The 23603-nt window shown below is 43.1% G+C and overlaps 1 protein-coding gene across 5 annotated transcripts in view; it reads right to left on the reverse strand.

Moving 5' to 3' along the window:
- The window catches only part of TMEM154 (transmembrane protein 154), a 61856-nt gene that overhangs the window by 19134 nt on the left and 19119 nt on the right, over positions 1–23603 (reverse strand). For 3 of the 5 annotated variants that reach the window (XR_003208859.2, XR_003208858.2, XM_025874320.2), the window contains exons 3-7: positions 22242–22502; positions 22109–22147; positions 16571–16598; positions 15212–15297; positions 13333–13390 (exon numbers count right to left, since the gene is read on the reverse strand). Coding sequence is in view for 3 of the 5 variants with exons in the window: in XM_025874320.2 (XP_025730105.1) it covers positions 13333–13390; positions 15212–15297; positions 16571–16598; positions 22109–22147; positions 22242–22502 (472 nt within the window). In the remaining 2 variants the exon portion in view is untranslated. Of the gene's footprint in view, positions 1–1651; positions 4043–13332; positions 13391–15211; positions 15298–16570; positions 16599–22108; positions 22148–22241; positions 22503–23603 lie in introns of those variants that run through there. The other 2 variants (XM_025874321.2, XM_025874319.2) reach the window with 1 other exon arrangement.

Raw genomic sequence — 23603 nt, forward strand, 5'->3', positions numbered from 1 at the left:
AAGGCAGTCGCTTAACCAACTGAGCCACCCAGGCGCCCTGCAAATTGGTTCTTAATCAGTAGTGACGGGGCCGTTTCTCACATGAGGCTTCCCAGGTAGAATTTCTACATTGAAGCCAAGTGGTAAATACAACATCTGATGATCTTACTGACCTTCTGAGGAAGGTATTTCTGAGGAAATACTTGATACTGCTTGAAAAATGAGAGCATCTAATAAAGTAGTTTTTTACATTATTTTCACTTAACTTTAAAAACAAGATGCATACATGCTAAATTACTAACGACCTACCAGGTTATTTTTTAACTTGTTGGCAAACCACATTATCCACTCTTTCTGAAAGCTGACATTTATTAAACACACAGGATTTCCCTAAGTTCTTGATGTTATTTATAATTTCAGGGGTTTCACCTAAGTCAGAGTAATATGGTGATTACTCACCACTGATAATTACACTGAAAAAAATGTTGCTCACTATTTGTAGTTTCTATGTGTCATTTACTTAATTCTTGCCATGCAGACCAAAGAAGTGAAAAATGTGAAGAATATGCTTTTTGGAAAAGGTCCAATTACTTATTTATAAAATACCAAAGGCCAGAGATGATGCTGTGATGGGAAGTGAGGAACATGATTACCTGAGCCCTCCACGCCTGAAGTCCAATTGAAGAGAATCCACTCACCTTTGGTTGTCTTAAACAGTTCAGTGCTGAATTTCTCAACTTGTACAGCACTGAAATTAAAGTCTTCATATTCCTGGATGTACTTTGGTTTAGGAATTTAACTTCTTAAAATATTTCAAAAAGAGCTTAGATTATCTATAGCATCGATTTAAAAAAAATTTATTTTATATAACTGTATGGATCACTATTCTGTGAATATGACATGTTTTTTAGAAAAGGTAATAGGGCAAAACCCAAAAGAAACCAAAAAAACCTACTGTGTATCTAAAAATAGCCACCCCCCAAAAGGACTGGGAGGAAAATAAAATTTTGGTATCAGATGGGAGAGTTCCAAGGTAATACCAAAGAGCTGCTTAGACAAACAAACAAATTTAGGCAATTCATTGTTTGGATTATAATAATTAATAAACACTTTGACAAATTCCAGTCCACACTACTATATAGTGACTCTCCTGGTTACTTTAAGATTGGAGAAACATAATCCATGAGTGAAACTACTCTGGCCTTCCTGTCGTACCTATTAAATGGAACCCCAGGATTCATCCTGAGTATCTTCTGAGTGTAAAAACATAGCATGTGTAAATTTAATTTAGCATAAAGTTTCAATGTTTTCCCCACAATGGGAATTTCAGCCGTGTCTTCCTAGTATGTAACTGTGCCTTATCACTCCAGGACGTTCAGAATTTGTATGAATTCTGACAGAAATTGAAACTAAAGTCTATATTTTCTGTTTACTCATGAGAGGGGCCTCCTTCCAGAGATGGTGCAAATTGATATTTTAAACAACCAAAATTAAAAAAAATAGACAAAAGCATTTTTAAAGCATCCATTTACATTGCTAGAGGCATTTGCCTCCGCCCTCCCCCCACCCACCCACCATGGATATGAAGTTTGATCCATTCTGTACTCCTGTGTTTGGATACCAGTGAGCTCCCCAGAAAGAGTCGTCACATTACTGAGTTAAGGGTAACAGGTTGATATTCTTACATATTTATTAAAACAAGTTTCCTGAGAAGTTTGGCTCGACAATATTGTTAACCTGGTTTGCTTAAAATGTCCAAAACATGCAGTGACACTTAACATATCTTTAAAATATTCTGAAGTCAGATTTTGTTCTGATTGGCTAGCCAATTAAGAGAAAATTTGTTAGATGTTTACAAACAATAATCTGAAACATAAAATTAACTTTGAGTTTAAAAGCAAGTCTTAAAATTATCATAAATATATGATACCTATTGATTGAACAGTAACACAAGATATAGGGTGCTAGGATTGACCCTTCACTGCTTTGGTTCATACATCTTGCCAGAAAAAACTACCTTTAAAAAAATGGTTTCTATACTGTGCAGTTATAGAGGTTGGTACATTTTTCAGACATAAATTGAATGACATGCTGCTGAAACTTGCTTCTTCTGGAATTTGACATGATTTTAAATACCGAATGAGAATATTTTTATCATATCATAAAATATTGTTTCATCAACATGAGATTCCAAGACCCCTTCTGGATCTCTAAACTTCTAAAGTCACAGTATGTGATAGTCTTGGATAAAATTTACAAGCCTCCGTGTTCACCAAAAATCTTGGATACCTGGAGAGAGAAAGAAGCAATCTGAGACTCTTCTGAGAGCCAAAATGTTGAGAAGAAACAAAGCAACAAAATAGGCAGAAACGATGATTCAGAAAAATGGCAATTTTGGCATAAATATCTGGGAGTCATTGTGGACCACAGTGGAATATGAATGTGCAGAACAGAAGTTCTTCAAAAATGCCATATTAGGATGTGCTAAGGAGACTATGACAGACAAATCTGTTGAAATTATATACCACGAAGACTCTTTTACCAAAGCTCTGTGAAGTCTCAGGATAGCAGAATAGCAGTGGTTAAACACAACCAGATAGTTTTCTTTCATTGTGTGGAAAGATCTCCCTGGCTTTGGAACTCTGCCTTTAAAACTATGGGCACAGTTCAGAAGGCGTGTATGCCAGAAGGATCCAAAAGGGAGGAGAGGGGCAGTTTTTGTTACACATTAAGGCAGACTTTCAAGACCCCAAAATCAGCATCAAATGTTTGGTGAACCTCATCTCTCCTCAGTTTATATGTAGAGAGGAAAATAAATAAAGTTTTCATTCTTTACTTCTTTCCTGGAATAAAATAGCTGTTGTAGAAGACCTGAGGACTCCCAGTGTGCTAGACTGCTTTAAAGGTCAGGAGTAGAAAATTCAGGATGAAATGAGGATTGATTGTACGTGAATGGGAATGAAAGCAGGCCCTTCTGCCCTCTGCACCATTGCTTCTTGTAAAGGGTGTCACCAAAGACGGTGGAGAATGTCCTCTCTGATGGACTGATAGTGGCCTCCTGGACAGCTGCATCGAGAAGGATGCGGGGCTTGTCCCAGCTTGACCGGAAAGTGCACTGAGTGAAATCAGCCACACACGCAGGTGTTTCCTATTCCTATTCTGTTTGTTTCAAATGACCGTAAAGATCTCAGAAACATAGAAGGCTGACAGCCGATCCCCCTGTGCACGTGTCCTATTCACATACCACGGGCAAGGGAGGTGTGGTGAGAGCAAGAATGCGCTTTGGGAAACGTGAACAAGCAGGTGATTTTAGCTGAGAAGGAAATCACTTTGCTCTCTCACTGAAGATTCCTGTTCCTCTGAGAAGGTCCCAAGGGGTCTGGTCAGCTCAGAGTCCACAAGGCACCAAACAGCATCTCCTTTGGACGGTGGACTCTCTCAGTACACCTTCTGGGCAGGTAGATGAGCTTACCGAGCCCCTGGGATGATGTGTACAGTGAAACACTCGCTTTGTTTTCTGTCTTTTCCATGATGTAACTCGCCTGGAGGAAAGTTCCTGCCGAACGCAGATGACCTATCAGAGGACTTGACTAATCAGAGGAAATTATCCAGAGCTAATTAGGTAATAAGGTGACCCAGAAGGAAGCCATATATGAAACAGCTTCCTGATTTAAACTCCAAGGAACGAAGCAGAAAGATAACAAAGACCGAGAGAGCTGGCCAGAATGAATACAGGCAGCGTGAAGGCTGGCCCAGAGGAGGGAAGTGGCCCTGATGAGAGGTGAAGACCACGTGGCTCCTCCTTTCCTCAGAGGCCACCCTGGACGGCAGCCAAGCCTCTTCCCAGTGCTTCTCAATCGTGCATTCTTCCAAGGACAGGTGATGCCATCATTAGGAAGAGTGGGCGTTGGAAGAAACAGCAAAAGGTTCTCGTGTCTACGTCGATTTGAAATTAATTAAATTCGCATCCTCTTCACCCTCTGTTGGCAGGCTCGGCGGGCTCCCTCCGGGGCTGCTTCTCTTGGAAAACATTAGCACCATTCAGTTTCAGGATTCATTGTCACTGCAGAAAACAGAACAATTGTATATTTCCAAGGAGCTCCTGAGAGCGGGTCACTCCACTATGGAGGTGACTCAAGAAAACGTAAACAATCAGGAAGCCCAGGGTGTCCAGCTTGTGATTTCTGAAACAAAGGTTGGTTTGGAATTTATATTTCATCCCTGAGGAGGAAATCCATGAGAGCCGAGAAATAATCCCAAGCTCTTGCTCTAATATCCCTCCCTAGTGCTGATGTGGAGAGAACCAGATGGAGTTGGGGGTTCCCCTCTTTAAATAAATCTAATCCCATTCTCTATGAATCGATGCCAAATTGCTTTTTTTTTTTTCTTTTTAAAAAAATTGTCTTGTTTTGTTCTCAGGAGTTTGTGGTCCTGGCGTGTTTTCAAAAGCCCATTTTGCTCATATCCACAAAGGATCTGGAGGTGCCTTCTTGGTGTCATTTAGAATTCAATCATTAGGCATCCTGGGGTGTGAGGAGACATAAATTATGGCCATGGTATTCGGACATGACTGTGCTGGCTGGCTAATTTGTGCTTTTGTTTCTACCTTGACTATCTTGGCCACCTATCTGGCTCTGCAGCTTTTCCCCAGTGAGGCCATGCCCCCCCCCCCCCCCCCACGTCTCCCGGGAAGCGGGCCACTCTACCTTTCCTCCCCTTCTTTTTTCAGTCTTGTGCCCCATCGCTCAAATTCCAGAATACCCCTACTTGAAGTGACCTTTGTCTCCAAGAAAGGGCCTGAATGATAATAGCCAACAGAACCTCGGATCTCCTTCGCTCACAGGCATGGACAGTCTGCAACCGACTAGATTCTTCTGACTCCTATTTCAGAGCTCTCCTGCTCAGGGAAACAGCATGTGTTTCCAAAAAGACTGAAGCAATCTGATAGATATATAGATCTATCCATGGAAGGAGAGGGGAGACATTGTGTGTACGGTTATGTGTTTGTGTTTGTGTTGTGAAGGCGAGGGAAGAAGCTGTGATTAAGGACGGGCCATCGATGAGAAAGGAGGAGGCAGACAGTTGTGAATAAAAGACAACTTCCGTGGCAAAACTTACTTGAAATGGAAAGCTGATGGAAGGAAAATTAAGACATTTTTTCGCCGAAGAGCAGACATAACCACCCCTTCACTTCAGTGGCCCTGAACTACTCTTAAACTGGGCAAGGAGTTTCCATTTCCTGGAAATTGGGTGGGTAGCAGGATATTATTTCTAAGATCTAGGAGTTCATCTCTATAGCACATAAGTCTCTTTCCTTCTGCGGCCTTACCTGGAAATTTCAGCCACCCTAAGCCGAGTGTAACGCAAAGCTGGATAGCTATGGGCGCAAGCCCTCTTTTGTCTACAGCACCGATCTGCGTCCAGCTGTCCTAATAGGAGTGATTTTTTGAAGTATTGTAAAACCAATCCGTAGTCTTTGTTGAAAAAATAAATACAAATAAGCAAAACAAAAATACTAACAATCTTACCACAGTTAACATCTTGGTGTGTACTCTTCCAAACTTCCTTCTTTTGATGATGATATACATTTTTTTGTACAAAGATGGGATCATATTATGCATTTCGTGCTGTAATCTGCTTTTCTCACCTTCCTTCACATACAGACATCATTCCTTGCTAATAAATATACCATATCTTTTTAGTGGCTACGGAGACTTCCATTGTTCTTTTTGGTCACCAGACCAAAAACCATTTTTTAACCTATATCCTTATGGTTAAACATGTAGACTCTATTTCTGATTTTTAGTTTTTATTTAGTATAAAAAGATCTTTGCACACTTCCAATTGTTACCTTTGCCTAAACATACCTAGAAGAGGAATTGCCAGGTTAAAATGTATGCCATTTTAAAGCTTGAACCAGCCCATTGTCAAATTACCCCCTTCCCTAGACATTTTTGCACAGTTTACCTTCCTCCCCACACTTTCTTTAGGGAGATTTCCTTTCCCCACATCCTTTCCAATACTGGGTATTATTATTCTCATTTTTTATTGATCCAATAGGTGAAAAGAGTATCATATTTACCTTTACTTTTTAATGATTTCTAAGAAAAGTAAACATTTTTTTTAAGCTCTGTTGGTAATTTTGACTTCTTCTTTTGCTAAATTCCTTATTGATAGCTTTTACTCATATTTAAAATGGGACTATTACCTTTTTATTGGTTCATGTATTAAGAATGATAATTTTTGTTCATCATATATATATTTTGCAAATACTTTCCCCCAGTTTTCCTCTTCCTTCTCATTCTATTTATTGTGTTTTTTGAAGTACAGAAATTTTGAGATTTTAATGTAGCTCAAATCTATGCTTTTTTAAAAAAGATTTATTTGTTTATTTTAGAGAGTGAGAGCGTGTGCGAGTGCGGGGGGAGGGGGAGATGGAACGGGAGAGAGAGAGAGACTCTCTAGCAGACTCCCTGCTGAGTGTGGAGTCCCACGAGGGGCTTCATCCCACAACCATGAGTTCAAGACCTGAGCCAAAATCAAGAGTTGGATGCTTAACTGACTGAGCCACCCTGGCACCCGCACATCTGTGCTTTCCTGATATGGTTTTTAACTTGTGTGGCATGCTTTCGACCCATCCCCACCTTAAAGTTATAATAATATTTATCTATATTTTTTCTGGACTTTTTTTCTTTTTTCAACATTTAAACTCATTTGGAGTCTAATCTAAAGCATGAGCCAGCTCTAAATTTTAATCATTACAATGTGGAGTCTTTCAGGAGTACAGTATGTCTCTGTCTATTTTTAAGAATCTTTTATGTCCCTCCATAGAACTGAACAATTTCTTTTTACGTTACACCACGCATTTTTTTTGGTTAAGTTTATGCCTCGGTATTTCGCAGCTCGTGTTGCGTTTAGGGTTGTGCACATGCTAGTATGTGCTAACAGAAGCTCTTCTACACAGTAGGTAAGAGCACAGGGTCAGATGGCCAGAGCTGGAATCAGGGCTCAGCCACTTCCTTGCTGGGTGACCTTGGGCAAGGGCACCCTTCTTGGCCTAAGTTTTCTGATTTCCTCTCATCCGCAAAACATACATAATAATGCCATGGACTTTATAGGGTTGTTGTAAAGAATAAGTGAGGCATGCCTGGGTGGCTCAGTCGGTTAAGCGTCTGCCTTCAGCTCAGGTCATGATCCCAGGGTCCTGGGATCGAGCCCCACATCGGGCTCCCTGCTCAGCGGGAAGCCTGCTTCTGCCTCTGCCTCTGCCTGCCGCTCCCCCTCCTTGTGCTCTCTCTCTCTCTCTCTGTCAAATAAATAAATAAAATCTTAAAAAAAAAAGAAGAAGAAGAAGTGAGCAAATCTAAGGAAGGCACGCTACCGGCCTGACATACAAACCCATGAACGTAGATTCTTCTTATTTTGCAGATTCTATGCAAGCAAATGTTTATTGGTTCAACACAAGCTTCAACACAGCTTCAAACATCCAAAGGCTTTCAGAAACATCTTCCAAAAACACACTTTCCATTTCTGAGGAGAAAGTACTTACAGGGGGTAAGAACACCCTACGAGCATTTGGAAGGCTTAGTGTGTGCGACCGTCCACCAACCCCAGCTGTTCACTGCAAGCACCAAAGAGCCCGGGAGCGCACGCGCCGCACTCACTGCTTAGCTCAGCTCTGGGGTCGGTGAGCAGGGCAGGGGGCCTGCCACCCAAGACGCTCCCAAAGCGGACCCCAGTTGCTGCAGCTGTGGGGCACTGGGTCATGCCTAGTGTCACAACTCTCACATGCCCATTTTCCCCAGGATGGTGGAGCAGTGGCCGTCGGGCCCGGGAGGAAGTCCACGCCCTGGGATCTGGCCCCCACATGAGCCTGGAGGCATTCTCTCTCGCTCACTCGTCCCTTCGTTTAGTTAGACGTGTTCCCTGCTGTCATCCGTGCGAACTGATCAAGGAAGCCCAGCTGTGTTTAACGCTGGCAAATCCTAGAGTTCCCTGTGAAAAATACCTTGGCAAACTGCCCCACGATTGCAAATAAACTCAGGGATCCTGCCTCAAACCTCTGTGCCTGCCTCCATGTTAATTCTGGCGGCTCTGGCGTCTGGCCGGCGACAGTGGCATTAGCCAGCAATTTTTCTCAGAGTGTTATAGAGATATTTTAAGCATGTGGGACAGCTTCCCCAAAAGCCTTTATAGTAACAGGCCTACAAACTGTAAAAACAAATTGAACTGATGACAAAGCATCATCTTACGATTTTTAAGAAAGCGTTTCATTGGAACGCCAGCAGCGAAACGAGGCCAGAGGCCGCTCTGAACACCTCGTTTCCTAACTGCCCCTGGGTCGCAGGCGGGAGCAGATCAGCCTTCTTTGGTCTCCTGACCAGTTTATCTTCTAGCGCTCCCTCCGTCTGACCACGGCTAATGTTTCCTAGCTCCGAAGATGGCAATAAACCTGCATCAAATCTTTCTGGTGTCATGATGCTCCAAAGCTTGGAGCAGCGCAGAGCTCAGTGTAACACAAAGTCACGTAACAATTCGATCATGCTCCCTTTCTCTTCATCAGTATAACCTCCCTTCTCCTTCCCGAAACGGGCCTGGCCCGCGCGGGGGGAATTATAGAGGTCACACATCTGGCTAACCACAGCCAGATCTAAAATTCATCCAACACACATAGATCATGCCCACGGCAGACATAATCCTGGCCACTCTTCAAGCAATACTGTGGTTTATTCAATTGAATACACTGTCCCTCACCATCACATGCACACGCACGCACGCGTGCACGCGCGCACCCACACCTGCTTTTCAACAATGTTATTTGAGGTTATCATCCTGCCGGATTATAAGCGGTTACTTTGTGCCCCTCATATGTTACTTTGTATCCCTCATAAAACAGAGCTCAGATTTGAGGGAAATCAGTTCTCACTCAACGTACTTCCTATTGAATACCTGTTGAGTTTTAAAGGACTTTTGAGACATTAGGAAGGAAAGAAGGAAAGTGGCCACAGAGATTTACTTGAGTGGAGAGGCCAAAACAGTTCACCGAACCTGCTGTTTTCTCACAATTAATGGTTCAGTCTTGTCAATGACTACACGAGGTGATGGATACATCATCCACCAGATACTGTCATGTATTCGCCTCACGGTGGCTGCCTTCCTTGCTGCTGAGTGTCCCTTCTATTTTTTAATCTCTAATTTGTCTCCTAATTTGTAGAATATCTCTTATCTTAACCAATTAATAAAAGTAAATGAAAATGTAGTTTTAAAAGATACATTGAGTTTTATCATAAACTTGTTGTGGAAATTGGACAAGTCACTTAACCTCTCTGATTCCAGGTTTACTCATACAGATTATTTCATTTTAACTGGTTGAACCAGCATGATGTAGACCATGCCAGGAACATACTGGGTGTTCAGTAAATATATTTTGTAAAACGACATCAACAATCATACTTTTCAAAAAAAAAAAAAAAAAAGACAGAGAGGAGCAGAAACAGGAAGAAATTCACAAAATTCTTTATTAAACTAACCTGGATTTTCCTGAGAAATATTGAAGTGATCCATTTTTACGTCATTGAGCTCAGACATGAATCATAAAGTAAACAATTGAATTATTACAAAACCGGAACAGGTATGCTGTTTTATTTACCCTGACTAGCTAACTTCCAAGGTGATAGTACCGAGGCTTCTGGTATGTATAAAATGCTGTATAAATGTCTTATTATTTTTTGTTATAAATGTGTTTTCAAAATTCTAAATCCACTTGGATGGAACCAAATCGATTTTCCCCCTAGTCTTCCCCAATGCTATTTCTCAATATAAACTCATCACTGTGGCCAATTGGCATAACGGGAAAGAAGATGGACACTTGGCTAATATTTGCGATTCCTTTTCTGTGATTATTCACCTAAACTTGCAGAGACAGAAACACCGCACTTGCAGGAAATTGTCGAAATATAAAGGCCTCGGGAAGAAGGGACAGGCTGGCTAGACCTTAAGCACGGTGATGAAAGGGATTCTATCCTTCATGTGGTTACAACTATCTAGCAGCTTTCAGGAAGGTGCTGGAAGGGTTGGGGTAGACAAGAAGGGGAAGGCATTCTTTACCGAGAATTTAAACACTAATAAAACCAACTCAACGGATCTGCTTTCTGTTATCACCAAGTGCTGGCAAAGCTTAACAACGCCACTGATGAAATTCTCTTCAACTCCAGGGCAGACCTCTCCCCACCTCCCACTGCCACGCCATACTCCCTGGACACTATTCCACCACTACTCTCACAATGCCTCACCCATAGCAGACAAGAATTAGGGGGAAAATGCTAAGGTAGGAAATAACATAAAGCTACCCCTCCTCCACAATTCCTTTGTTATATTTCCTTATTGACTTTCTAAAAACATGAAAACCATAGTATAAACTTCCCAGAGTGCTTTGTATGTCTCTGGCCCTTATGAAAGTCCTGTGCTAAATGTTAGATTCCATAGCATAAAGGAAAATGTCCATTCCATGAGGACAGGGCAAAGTAATGAACAATGGCTGGCCAATGGGGTATGCGGGAAAAGACCTGAAAGACCGGAGACTATGGACCCTAATGAGAAAAGTCTTCACACCCAGTGCAGTGCATTAAGGGGAGGGTGGTGACCAGAGTGAGTCCTTTTTCCAGAAGCACATGGACTTTATATATAACAGAGGTTCCATGTCAGGGTGTCTTTCTAGCATCAAGAAGGATTGAACCCTTTAAATGGGTTCTGGAAGTCTTAATGTAGCAAGAGGATCGAGACGTGTGTTTTCTACTAAGCTCACTCTCCAGTGACTGTTATGTACTTTCTGAAGCACTGTGTTCCCCTGCATGCTACTTGAATGGTAGAGGAAGGATGAGTCGCAGACGTAAAAGCCAATGGGGAACTTTGGGGATAATGATGTGTCAACGTACGTTAGCTGATTGTAACCAATGTACCCCTCTGGTGTGGGACACCAAGTCTAGGAGGCTGTGCGTGTGGGGGGGTTGGGAGTATATGGGAACTCTCTGTAATTTCTGCTCATTTTGCTGTACACCTGAAACTGCTCTAAAATAGAAAGCTTTTTTTTTTTTTTAATGCCCCAACCACTAATATGAATGTGCCTGGGCCCTTGGACATGGGTTCCTTAGCCCAAAAGGCAGTGAATTTATGTATATCAATTTTAAGTTAATAATAATAATACCAGGGATGTCTGGGTGGCTCAGTGGGTTAAGTGTCTGCCTTGGGCTCAGGTCATGATCTCAGGGTCCTGGGATCGAGTCCCATGCCAGGCTCCTGCTCAGCGGGGAGCCTGCTTCCATCTCTGCCATTCCTCCTGCTCGTGCTCTCTCTCTCTCTCTCTCTCTTTCTCTCTGACAAATAAATAAATAAAACCTTTAAAAATAATCATAATACCAATACTTCTTGAGAGTTCATTCTGTGGCAGGCTTTGTTCCAAGTGCTTTGTATCTTTCTGAGTTTTTAGTGACTAAAAATTAGATTTGCTTTACAATCTTGTACTGCTCTTTGAGTAATCAGAAAGTCCCTTTAGTACCAAAGCCTTGGGACTTGCCACTGTTGGTTCCATACGCTGGTGCTGGCTTCACTGAGTGGGAACGAACTGAAGCCAGATTGTTTTGGACCAACGGAGGAATGTAGACATGCACCTTAAAAGCAATAGTTTAGCATAAAGCAGCCCTCCAAATAGGTTAAGCCTTTTTGTCTCACAGGCAGAAGTGAGCTCAAGCTTATTTACCAAGACCAACCTTCCAATATTTCAGCAATGTGATCTCTAACACGCTTTCACAACCATACAATCCTCTAACATTCAGTTTCTTCTATGTTGCCAATAATTTCAAAGATCAAGAGGCAGGTACATAAAAACCACCATGTTTCACATCAGTTGAGGGTGCCGGTCAGAGATACGCTAACAAGACATTTATAGGGTTTCGGTGGTGATGTGGGTGAGCCCCACACTGAACATACACAATGACTCAATTTTAGGTAAGATTAAAATGTGGAGAGAATACTCCTTTGTCATTTCCTTTGTGATACTCCCCCTAACATTTTCTTCTTTTGTCTGCTTGTTAATATCTGGCATCTCATTTAAATAGTATAGAATCTTTTCTGAGCCAGTGATGAATTTTTAACATGCAGATACCTGGAGAGATAATAATGACTGAAACCTTCAATACGAAGTGAATTTCCACGTCAAAGCTGAGGATTGCCTCAGTAAGACTGTGGAGGCCTGATGTGTGAGATGTGGGGTGACCACCTCTCAGAGGAGGTTGAGGGAAAGGTGCAGAATAAGGGTTCAGAAGACAAACATCTGACTGCCCAATCACTATCGACTATCAGTCTTCCCCTGTGATGCTCCAGCCTCAGGGACTGCCCAGTGACAAGTGACTGCGTTCTGGAAACATTTAAGATGACTGGCAAAGGAACTTTGGTTAACATGGAGGGAGAAAAGACGGGTGGTGTTTATCCTGCTCTGAAAGTTTCTTCTATTTATTCCCACAGAAGTGTAAAGTCTCGGTCACAGGCTCAGTCACGTTCTCTGCTCCCCGATCCCCTCTGAGTCACCCCTACCAACAACTTGGCACCCCCCAAATCACAGTGCTGCCGTGTGGGACAAGTACCCAAGCTGCTGCATCATCAATCCTTTCTCCTGTGACACTTCTCGCGTCCTGACCAAACAATTCTCTGATCAAAAACACCCCAAACATGGTCATTTCCATCCTCACAAAAGAGAACAACATTTAAACAAGATTACGGTGTGCTGAACAACGCCAAGCCCTAGACACCAAAATCTTCTATCAGGCAGAGCCACCTAGTGGTAGGATGGAATATGTTTATCAAATTCTCACTTAATTTCTCTCCTATAACAAACAATCCAATCCAGGTGGGGTTTTGTTTTGTTTTGTTTTGTTTTGTTTTGTTTTGTTTTTTAATATGTTCATTTTGCTCACTTATTTACAGTTATCCCCTTTAAGATGGCCACTTCCATCTGTTTTCCTTACCAAACATCTCTCCATCCAAGCTAAACAAACCTCTAGTTTGTTATAATCACAGTTTTAGGACTAAAACGGAAGCCGACACAACAGTGTCTCTTTAGAAGGGCAAGAAAATGCCAATACCAATTTACTTCTAAAGATGGAGTCACTAGGATATTTACTTTACATTTTCCTCTTTGCCATAACTCACACTTTCTTTTCTCCACATGACACACACATACACCCATGTGAATTGTCCCATAAAATTTACAGGCACAGAGACGGTAAGCAAAAGGGCTCTACTGTGGTCTCCTCTCCCCTCCCCCACACACCTATCAACAATAGTGGAAACTAGAAGTACCTTGGGTTGTGGTTTGATTCCTTTTCTTCCTTTAAAGTAGGTAAACATTCACAGTCAGCTAGGACAGAAAAAAAGCAAACTCATTTTTAGTCACCAAAATTCTATTTTCTATCCGCAAAACTCTTACATTTGAGCATCACATTTCCCTGATCTGTATGGTTACTTGTGCAGAAATGGCCTCACTAGGGAGTTCCCGAGGTTAAAAGATTAATGATGGCAAGGCTCTTGAAATGGAAAAAGCATCAGTAGCGCAGATACAAGACTTCAGCATGGCCCTGGCCCTGTTGGAAAGGGCACAATGCCTCCCTGCTTGGTTATTCAGTCCCCGAAGAACCCCACCGTTGCTCCAAAAGCTAGAATCTGCATGTTTCAGGTTAGACACTGGAATAAAATTGCTTTACCGGAGGTCCTGATGTGCCTGCAGAATGATTTCAGTCACGATGCCCAATCAAAAAGCAGCAGGTAAAGTGAGGAACAACTAACCTTCTTAAAGTCGTCAGAGTTCCCTCCTATTATGCCCCAGTTATTTTTAAGGAAAAACAAAATCCATCAGCTCCATCACGTATGTGTCAAAATAACTCTTTGCTGTGGGTGTTAAAAAGAAAGGCCTTTTTCTAGGTTTCTGGTTTAGTGAGTGTAACAGGATCCTGATTTTGTATTACAATTGTCCCAGGCACAAAAGGAAATATGGCAAATGATTAAGAGAGGTTATCTTTGGGTGGTATATTCTTTTCTTCTTTCTACTTTTTTTTTTTTGCATTTTCCAAATTCTATTATGTAGGTATATTTTATAAACTAAAAATAACAAAATGAAACTACCTTCAGGATTATCTCAGTGACCTGCCCCCATCCTTAAATGCTCTACAGAGCCATTCTTTCCTCCATATTGGGCTATGAAAAACTGTTCTGTTGGAAATTATACAAGTTCATTGAATGGTTCTAATCTTTTGGAAAGCTTATGTTGATAAGCCTCTGGTACAATAATTCTAATAACAGGTCTCTGGATTTGGACTTCACTATTGTTGAATCTGACAGACTCCGGAGTATTTTTTAAAGACGAATGTGAAAAATACGAATGATATGATAATATAAATATTGGATCTTATTAATTTAATCCGAGCGTGAAAATAATTTATTGACTTTTTAAACGGAACTTTAAAAAGGAAAAAAACAGCTACCATCATTTTTAAATCCGAACATTGATTCAACGAAAAGTACAGAACACATACAATTACTGCCAGATATCAACAAGTTCATGAGCATATCTATAATACTACTATATTAGTGTTGTCCCATAGAAGTTTCTATATGATGGAAATGTTCTAAACTTGTACTGTATAATATAGTAGTTATGAGCCGCAAGTGGCTACTGAGCACTCAAAATGTGGCTAGAGTGACTGACGAACAAAATTTTTAACTTTATTTCATTTTTTTAAATTTTTAATTTAAATAGCCACATGTGGCTAGCGTTTGTTGTACTGGACAGCACAGATCTGTGTAAACTATATGTGGTAAAGTTTTATATCCATATACAGATCAAAATCGTAGATCTCTAAATTCTACCATATATAAGGTAACGCCAGATGCTAACTTTTTCCAGATAATTTGGACCTGTTCCTTGTTTGAAAAAAGACCATCGGCTTCTTTAAAGAGGCCATTTGAAAAGCTTGTACAACAGTAAAAACCAAGGGCACCAAGTGATGGCCTAATCAAACGGAGTCTTTAACGATGGTCAGACCCAGGTTCACCGTTTGCATGCTCCAAATCTAATGTGGCTTGGGCTCACCCTGACACACTCCAGGATTTACGGGGTATTTCTGAAACTCTGACAGTCTTCTCATACTAGAGAAGACAGAAAAAGAACTTTAGGTGACCGTACCATTCCTATTCATGCTGTTCATCCACTTGTCAAGCTCTTCCATTTCGATTTCCATAACAGAGGGCGTGTCTTCCTCAAAAATGGGGCTAGAGAGAGAGCAAAAACCACGTTAAAACAAAAAGAAGTGTGGTGGACAGAGTTTCCTTTTGGGAGAGCCTGGAATGCTGAGTGGGAGAAAGGTGAACTTGAGGTCGTGTGTGACACTCCAGGGCAGATGGGGGGGGGGGGTTGCCCTATTCACATGTACCAAACTCTAAATGGAGGAAAGGCTAGAACGAAAATAAACCTTCCTCTATCGCTGATCCAAAGATGGAGGGCACGCAGCTCAAAGGGAGACCCGGAGACACTGCCTGCCCCCCAGAAGGCACAACGTTGAGCCAACAGGCTTCCACGGTGAGGATCCTCCGGGGAGTTGCCCTGTTGAGCATTTTAGCCTTGCTTAATTTCACTTCCCTTTCTTTGAGGTTTCTGATCTGGGCCCCAGGTCAAGAGGCCCCCGTGAACAGGTTGCTTTCCTCACCTCTCCTTCCAATTCCCAGGCTCTTCTGTCATGGAGAAATAGAGCCCTTGCTTTCAGAAACCCACCGCACTCACTTAGCAGGGCGCAGAGCCCACAGTTACGGGAAAGAAGCCCCTGGTCAATGTAAATGGGGTTGGGGAGGAGGACCACCAGCTCTGAACCACAGTATGGGCGTGACACCGTGGAGAGGAAGTGAGCAAAGTGTTTAAACAAGCAAGGTTGCTAGGGGGAAGTGGGGGCGAGGGTGGTGACCGGGCCCCAGAACACTCTTCTGGTGGAACCTTGTCCTCTCCCCCCGCCACTTCCCTCCCTCCCTCTCCCCATCTCTCCCCTCTTTCTCCTCCCTCCCCCCCCTCCCTGCACCACCCTTCCTTCTTCTCCCCCTCCATTCCTTTTCTCCCTCCCACCCCACCATGGTTCTGCCACATGAACTTCAGGCTTCTACCAGGGCTCTCCTCCTTTAATACCAGGGAACATATCTTTCCCGGTGATAAAATGTTAACAAGAATGAACAAACCAATGTCCTTGAAGTACACCCAGTGTCAGAATATTGAACTACAATGCATTTGGAACTGGTAGTAGTCAAAAAGATTTAGTTTTTTCTGAAGAGGACCCTGTTCTTTACCCAGATCCCCCACTGAATTGGGGTTGGGGGATGAGCGTGCATCCCCATAGGCTGCTCAGGGCCCTCTCCCAGGGCCCAGGAAGCAAGAGGCCCCGCAAGGGTCCCTGAAGGGTGTCAGAACAAAAACTCATAAAAAGCAGATGGCTTTCTAATCTGCTCCTCTCCCTGATACCCTTGTCCTCACTGAGCTGGGTCAGAGGTAGTGGGGACTTACACTTTGATGTTTTCACTTCCCAGTTCACCTAAAGAGAAAAAAAAAATAAAGGCCATGTTAGCTTTCACTGTCCATACAACTTTTTATTTCAACAACAGCTGAAATCTCCTTTACAAACACAAGAGAAGACTTCAAATCGCATTTTTAAGGGAGCAATAATTAACCTCTGAGTCAAACATGTGCCATATTGAAACGAGGTCCTAATCCACATGAAATCTGTTTGGTTTTTTTTTTAGAGATAAGATGGTCCTCTGAGAGTATTTACCTCAAATCAGAAGTTTATCCCTTTTTATTCTTTTAATCCATATGTGGAAGAAAACAGTGGTGAGGGAAGGCAAGGAGGAGCCAGACAAGAGGGATGGTTCGTTGACCCCCTACCCAAAATGTCCCAGTTCAAAACATCACTGTTGCATCTCCCGTGACACATCAAGCCCAACACTGGGACTGTCTCTTTGTCCCGGAACAGGTCGTGGTATATTCCATCAAGGGCTCCCCTTAGAACTCTATCCTCACCCCTGCTGCTTGCTTGGCTGGACTCCTCACTTCCTTCTGGTCTCAGTTTATAGTCTCTCCTCAAGGAGCACTCTACATCTGAAGTAGGGCCCACCTTTCCAGTTGTTCCCCAGCCCAGCACCTTTCTTGGTCCTTCACAGCATTTGCCACAATTTGTCACTGATCAATCCATCTGCTTAATTTTGTCTGTCTCTCCCGCTAAAACATAGTTCCAAAAGGACAGACATCATGCCTGTTTTGTTCGCCCTGATGTCCCCTCACCTCCCATCCAGCTAGCACAGTACCTGGCAAACACCCAGTAAATCTGTATTGAATAAATGAGTAGGTCTTAATCTGGATGGTCCAACGCGGATTAAATTCACACCCGGTTTTGGACTTCGTAATATCGTAAAATCGAAGCTCTGAGCAAACCCGCTCTATGTTGCTGTGGTTGAGGTGAGGACCAGGTAACAGACTGTCAAATGCCCATCAGACTCCAGATGAACATGTGGCAAGAATCAGGGCGCATTGCCCCAGCTCCAGCTCTGTTTTGTTTGGCAGGGGAACCAATGCATCCAGAGAAATGAGGCAGTCATGTCATGTGAGTGGAGAGCATAGGCCCCCAGCACCCTCTACCATGTGAAAACCATCAAGAAGCAAACCACTTTACAGGGGTCCACCGAATAGTCAGATGTTCCCGATCCTTGGCAATCAGAAGTCTCTTTTCACCAGGCCTGCAGAAATGCGGGTCCCCATCAAGGAAACACAGCCAGCAGGCACCGGGAACTGAGCTCCTGGAAGCTGGGAGCCGTTGTCATTTCCTGAGGGTTGGCAAGCTTTCACGGCCTTGCTGATCCAGGAAAGCTAGGCACAGATGGAAGTTTCATGCCATTACTGCCTACCTCCCAGGGCCACTGGGTTATGTCTTTCTGGCCCCTGGTAGGAATCTGAAGCTCCCTGCAGGTGCCTGATCCTCCCTGCAGGTGCAGACACTTGGACTGGGGAAAGGGGAGTATATTCATTTTATAATTTTTATATAATTTTAATCTCAAATTGACATTCTATTTCCTTAAGGGGTTTTACTATAAATAAAGTCCCCGCACATTGAACCTCCCCTACAGGTGACTCATAAAGATCCCCCTATTTTGTCACTTCCCCCCCTTTTCCTCCCCCTCTTTTCCTGCTTAGTAACCCCCCCCCCACACACACACACCCACACTAATTTCTCAGAGAGCAAGTGGCCCCACAGCCCCACCGTAGAAGGCATGGATTTATCTTTATAATTTGAGTGCCCGCAGGCTTTGTGGAGAGCAAAAGCTAACCCTGCATGCAGATGATGGAAAAGTTTAAAAACCCATTACAAAAGTGCTCCAGATGCACCAAATGCGAAGCTCCTGTAATCAGTATTCAAACAGAGCAAAAAGCCTTCTGTGGCCTCGTCTCTCCTGCTCTGAGACCATTACCCCCGGCCCAGCCACCATGGCAACAGAAAAACATCTGGGAGAGCTCACCAGAGCTGAGCATTAAGCCAGGGGGGAGACCAATTACATGTCCCCAGCAATCAGGCCCTGCCCGCACCTCTCCACCTGGCCTCTATCTCTTTATTAATAGCCATCTACTCCCTCCGAAACTGGAGGGCAAATGTACCTCTTACACAAGCCCGCACCTGCCCTTGATTCCATTTTCCCTCCTACAGCCCTTCCATGTCATACCCTCCTCCCCACTTTGTCCTCTGCCTCCAGTCTCCAGTTACACCCACTTAGCACGCCCGTACCCCCGCTGTCAGCTACTCTCCTCTGTGCACCTCTGGTGGTGGGGTGGTGGGTGGTGGGACCGCTGGGCTGCGTGGGGGGGGGGGGGGGGGGGGGCGGCGCGGAGCCCCACAGGGGACCAGCTGGCTTAGCTTTTCTTTTCCATGCGGAACCCTGAGCAAGAGAGAGTCTTTCTGGAGATGTTCTGAGCCGAGCCAGGCTTCACGTCGCCACAGCCTGTTTAAAGGGATGCCTGCAGCTAACACAGAGACACAGCCCATCGAGTCCCTTAATAAATGTTAAATAAGAACAGCTACAAATGTAACTCCTGGAGATCTAGGAAGAAGGGCAATTGAACAGCAAATTACCGCCCAGCACTTCCCTTCTCCTGGACTTGAAAATGGACAAGGCCAAAGGAAAAAAAAACGTGATTGCCGGTCAGAAGAAGGGCTCTTTCTAAAGGTGTTGGCCGGGTCCTCCCCAGTCATCAAATGTGCAGGTTTACTTCCTGCTGGAGAAGAACACACCAGGCGCTATTCACGTGGGGGGAGAACCAACGTGTCTATTTCTAACTTTCTGAGGCGACATCATCCATGCCCTCCCACAAAACATCGTTTTGGATGCTTTCCAAGCAAAACGCTGGTCTGACCCAGTGTGACAGTTTTATTTTTCCTGGAAAAAAATACTGAAATCAAATTTTGTTAATTTGAACAGTCTCCTTTATTTTTTTAAGACTGATTTATTTATTTTTTAGAGAGCTGGGGGGAGGGCACACAGACGGAGAGGGAGAGATAATCTTAAGCAGACTCCCCGCTGAGCATGGAGCCTGATGTGGGGCTCGATCTCACAACCCTAAGAGCATGACCTGAGTCAAAAATCAAGAGTCCAACGCTTAACCCGCTGCGCCACCCAGGCGCCCCTCTCCTTTTATTGATCTGCGTTATAATGTTAAATATGAATGGGTGGACTTTGGCAGACAGTAGTGCTTAACTTTTCAGCATTTAGTTTGCCTGAAGAGATATTCATGTGTTAAGCAGTTAACCATCTGTATCTATATTAAAGGAAATATTCAAATTAAGCTCTCTCTATCAAAACTTGTGATAAGCAATTGTTTTGAAAATTTAAGATCTCTGTGTTGTTTCTCTTAAAAGTGAGGCATATTTTAAAACAAAAAGAATGTGCCAGTTTGTATTAAGAATAAGTTTCGAATTTGTTTTTTATCTCTGAGAATAGGTAAGTGTTCTTTTAAAAAAGTACTAACGCTGTTTCATTAACTCGTTCATTCAACCACATGTATTGAGCAGCTAATATAACACCGTGTCAGGTCAAAGGGGCAATAATAATAAGAAGCAGCAGCTAACACAATATGCCAGCTACTCTTTTTCCAAAGTGGTTTACATAGATGAATCCATTTCCTTCTCACCGAGGCTCTGTAAGCCAGGTGTTGGATTTGCCCATTTCACAGATGAGGAAACTGAATCAGAGAAGTCGTAGAGCTAGGGAAAAAAGCCAACCAGGCAGTGCGGTTCCGGAGCCCATACTCTAACCCCCACATCACACCATTAAACAAGATAAATAAGACAAGTTCTTGGTTCTCTCAGACCTTAAAGAGAACATAACCTAGTAAGAGAGACTAAAAAAAGAAAAAAGACAAGTCACCAACTTACGCAACGTAAATGCTGTGCGCAGTAAGTGAGAACACAGAAGAGGTGGTGATTCATTTTGCCCAAGGAGTGATTACTCAAGGCTTCATAAAAACTTCAGAACTGGGCATGGAAGAATGGAGGGGCAGTTTGCCAAGCAGACAAGAAGGAAATCCCAAACAGAAGAGTAGTGTCAACCAGGCATGTAAGCATCATGAACGTGTGTATAAGCCAGGCTCCGGGAATAGCAAATACTTGGGAGTGTGGCTCCAGCACGATGCATGAGTCCTCTGAGAAGGAGGCCAGTTCTTGATGGTGAATGGCTTTTGACTTTGGAGATGCTCACAACGAAGTTCCATGAAAAATCCCTTCCTGTATTTAGAGCCTTGAAAGCAGGCACATTTGACCAGACACCCCCAACATCCCCCCCCCCCAAATCCCATAATATCATTAGGTAAGACTGGCTGCAGGGCTATGGTTTAGGCAGGAAATTCTTACTGTCCCTGAGGTTAAAAAAATGGGGTCCAGGCATCTCCGTTTGCTTTATCTTTTTCTTTAGCTTACAAAGGAGTTCCCATGTGACCAGTTACTAGGTCACCCTGAAATTTCAAGCAGTGGAAAAACATGTGGTTTTTTTCGACTCCCTTGGAATCTATTATATTGGCTCCTGCCAAGAAAGGTAACGCACATCAGTGCTTCTTCCCTAGCTCACTTTTACCATACCTGCTGGCATAATGGAAAATGACCATTTATAGCTCCTGCCGAGAGCTTAAAGGCTCTCCTGATACAAGGAGAGGGAGCCAGGCCTGCAGGCCAAGGGCATGATCGCAAAGCCAGAGGTGCCCTGTTAGTGAGTGTGAGGGATATACAGTGAGTTTTTGTATGCACGTATCAATATGTAGCTCATTAGAGATAGTCCCATCCCTTGAGTGATTTTTGGAATAACTAAAGGCTTCAACTTTAAAAAGTCTAATTAGAGTCATTTTTACCAGCACAAGCCAAAAGTCCTCAAGTCTGTTTTGGACTTAGAAGCACCCTGACACCTAGTATTTGTTGCTCCTAGATTTGGAGCTGAATACCCACAGAGGTATCTCTGACCTAGGGAATTCTCTATCAGATCGGTTTCAGCTTGATGCTGGTAATCTTCAGCCAACTAGGAATTTCATACAAAAGTTAGCATAGCTTTAACGAGAATAAGAACAATGCTTTACTCAGGCTTTTTCACAATCGAATCGGGCATGGGAGGAGAAAACGGTATCTTCGACGGAAATATACAGAATATATTATATAATATACAGAATATACGGCAGAAGAATCCTCTTCCGGTGGAGACGAGCCCAAGGTCTCAGCCTTCCCATCCCCAACCCCAAACTGACCCACCGCTTTGCCCTTTTGAACGTTTCCTCCAATTTAGGGAATGTTGCATGGACCTCTTGGCCGATATTAGACAAGGCCCTCCTCTGGATTAGGTACAGAGAGGGGAGCTGTGTGTTTTAAATCTCATTTTAGGCCGAAGCCGTTCTCTTTTTGAAAAATAAGGGGATGTTCATCATTTACTAGTTTATGTAGTCCTGGTTGCTCAACTTTAAAACCTCTCCCTTCTTTTCCCTCCCCCATCACCCACTCCAGACAGGCATTAGGATCATACTCACACGTCTGTAAGGCACTCTGAGATCCTTGGCTGGAAGGCTCTGTGTAGAAGAAGCAAAAAATATTTTGTTTTACTGATTGTTCATTAACACATGAAGCGATTGTCTGGAAATTGGGAACATACAAAATATTTACCTTGTTTGGTCCTTTTTCTTTTATAGCGTATTACAAGGATTATCACTGATAAAAATAAGAGAGCAAATAAAACCAGTGGGATCAACACCATTAATACAAACTCCAACTGATTTTCATCCTCATCAATGTCGCCAAAACTTGAATTTGCCATGAATGCTCCCGTGGTCACGGCAACAAATGCAGTTTGAATATGAAAAGCTTCATCTCTGTTTTCCTCTTCCAGGGGCATTTCTGCTGACTGTTCTGTTTCCTCAGAGAAATCTGTAGGGACACACACAAAATTGAGAGGGCCATGGAGACAAAGCTACTATGTTGTTTTCAATGAGTTTTAAATATATCCTACATGCATCCAGTGGTAAACTTGATCCACTGCGTTTGGTCTTCCAGTTCAGTGTGACAGAGTGTTGATTTAGCGTAAATGGAGCTCGAGCTGGGAGTATATTGAACATGGAATCAGAGCCCAGAGAGAAACCTCCCACAAATGCAGGTAATTTAGCCTTGACCAGATACGTTAGACACACTTACGCGAAGGGCACTGAGAAGCTTTGTTGTGTCAAGAGGGTGATATTCCAGAACATCTCCTATAGGGTATGATGCTATTTTTATGCTATAAATCTAAATTCACATCTACTAGAAGTTAACTACTTTCCTCACAACACTTGGGTATAAAGGAATGCACACTGTCCCAATTTTTTTTAAGATTTTATTTATTTATTTATTTGAGAAAGAGAGATTGCGTGTGCCTTTGTGTGAGTGAGGGCAGGAGCCGAGGGGGAGGGGCAGAGGGAGAGAGAGAATCTGAAGCAGGCTCCCCGCTGATCACAGAGCCCAACATGGGGCTCCATCCCACGACCCTGAGATCATGACCTGAGCCCAAACCAAGAGTCCAAGAGTCCGACGCTTAACCGACTGAGCCACCCAGGCGCCCCGCACTGTCCTAATTTTTAATAAAAGGTTACCTATCGGTGTGGAAGAATTTTTGGAAACTGGGGTGACTGATTAGATTTCAGTGTCAGTTCTCACATTCTGCAGAGAACTGAGTCTCTCCGAGATTATCTGACAGAAATCTTCCTGGGTTCTAAATAAAAACACAGTGCGGATTTCATTTGTAAGGCGACATTCTCAAAGAGGAAGTTCCCTTAGAGACGAAGGAAACTGCACCAATATTTAAATGTATTTAATAAAAAGCATCTTTAGAACTTTCCCTATTAAGAAGCTATAAACCAGTTTATTCTGTTTGAATTTCAGATTGTGTTGGAAAACCATCCTGGGGCCCATCCCAGGGCAGGGAAGGACTATGAGCCTGATGATTATCTGAAAAATCTCTCCTCACCTTAGCTATGTAGCGACCACAGTAAGGTA

This window comes from Callorhinus ursinus, unplaced genomic scaffold, assembly GCF_003265705.2.
Source record: "Callorhinus ursinus isolate GAN/ISIS: 27379988/994484 unplaced genomic scaffold, GSC_fseal_2.0 scaffold4, whole genome shotgun sequence".
In the NCBI taxonomy this organism is placed as follows: Eukaryota; Metazoa; Chordata; class Mammalia; order Carnivora; family Otariidae; genus Callorhinus; species Callorhinus ursinus.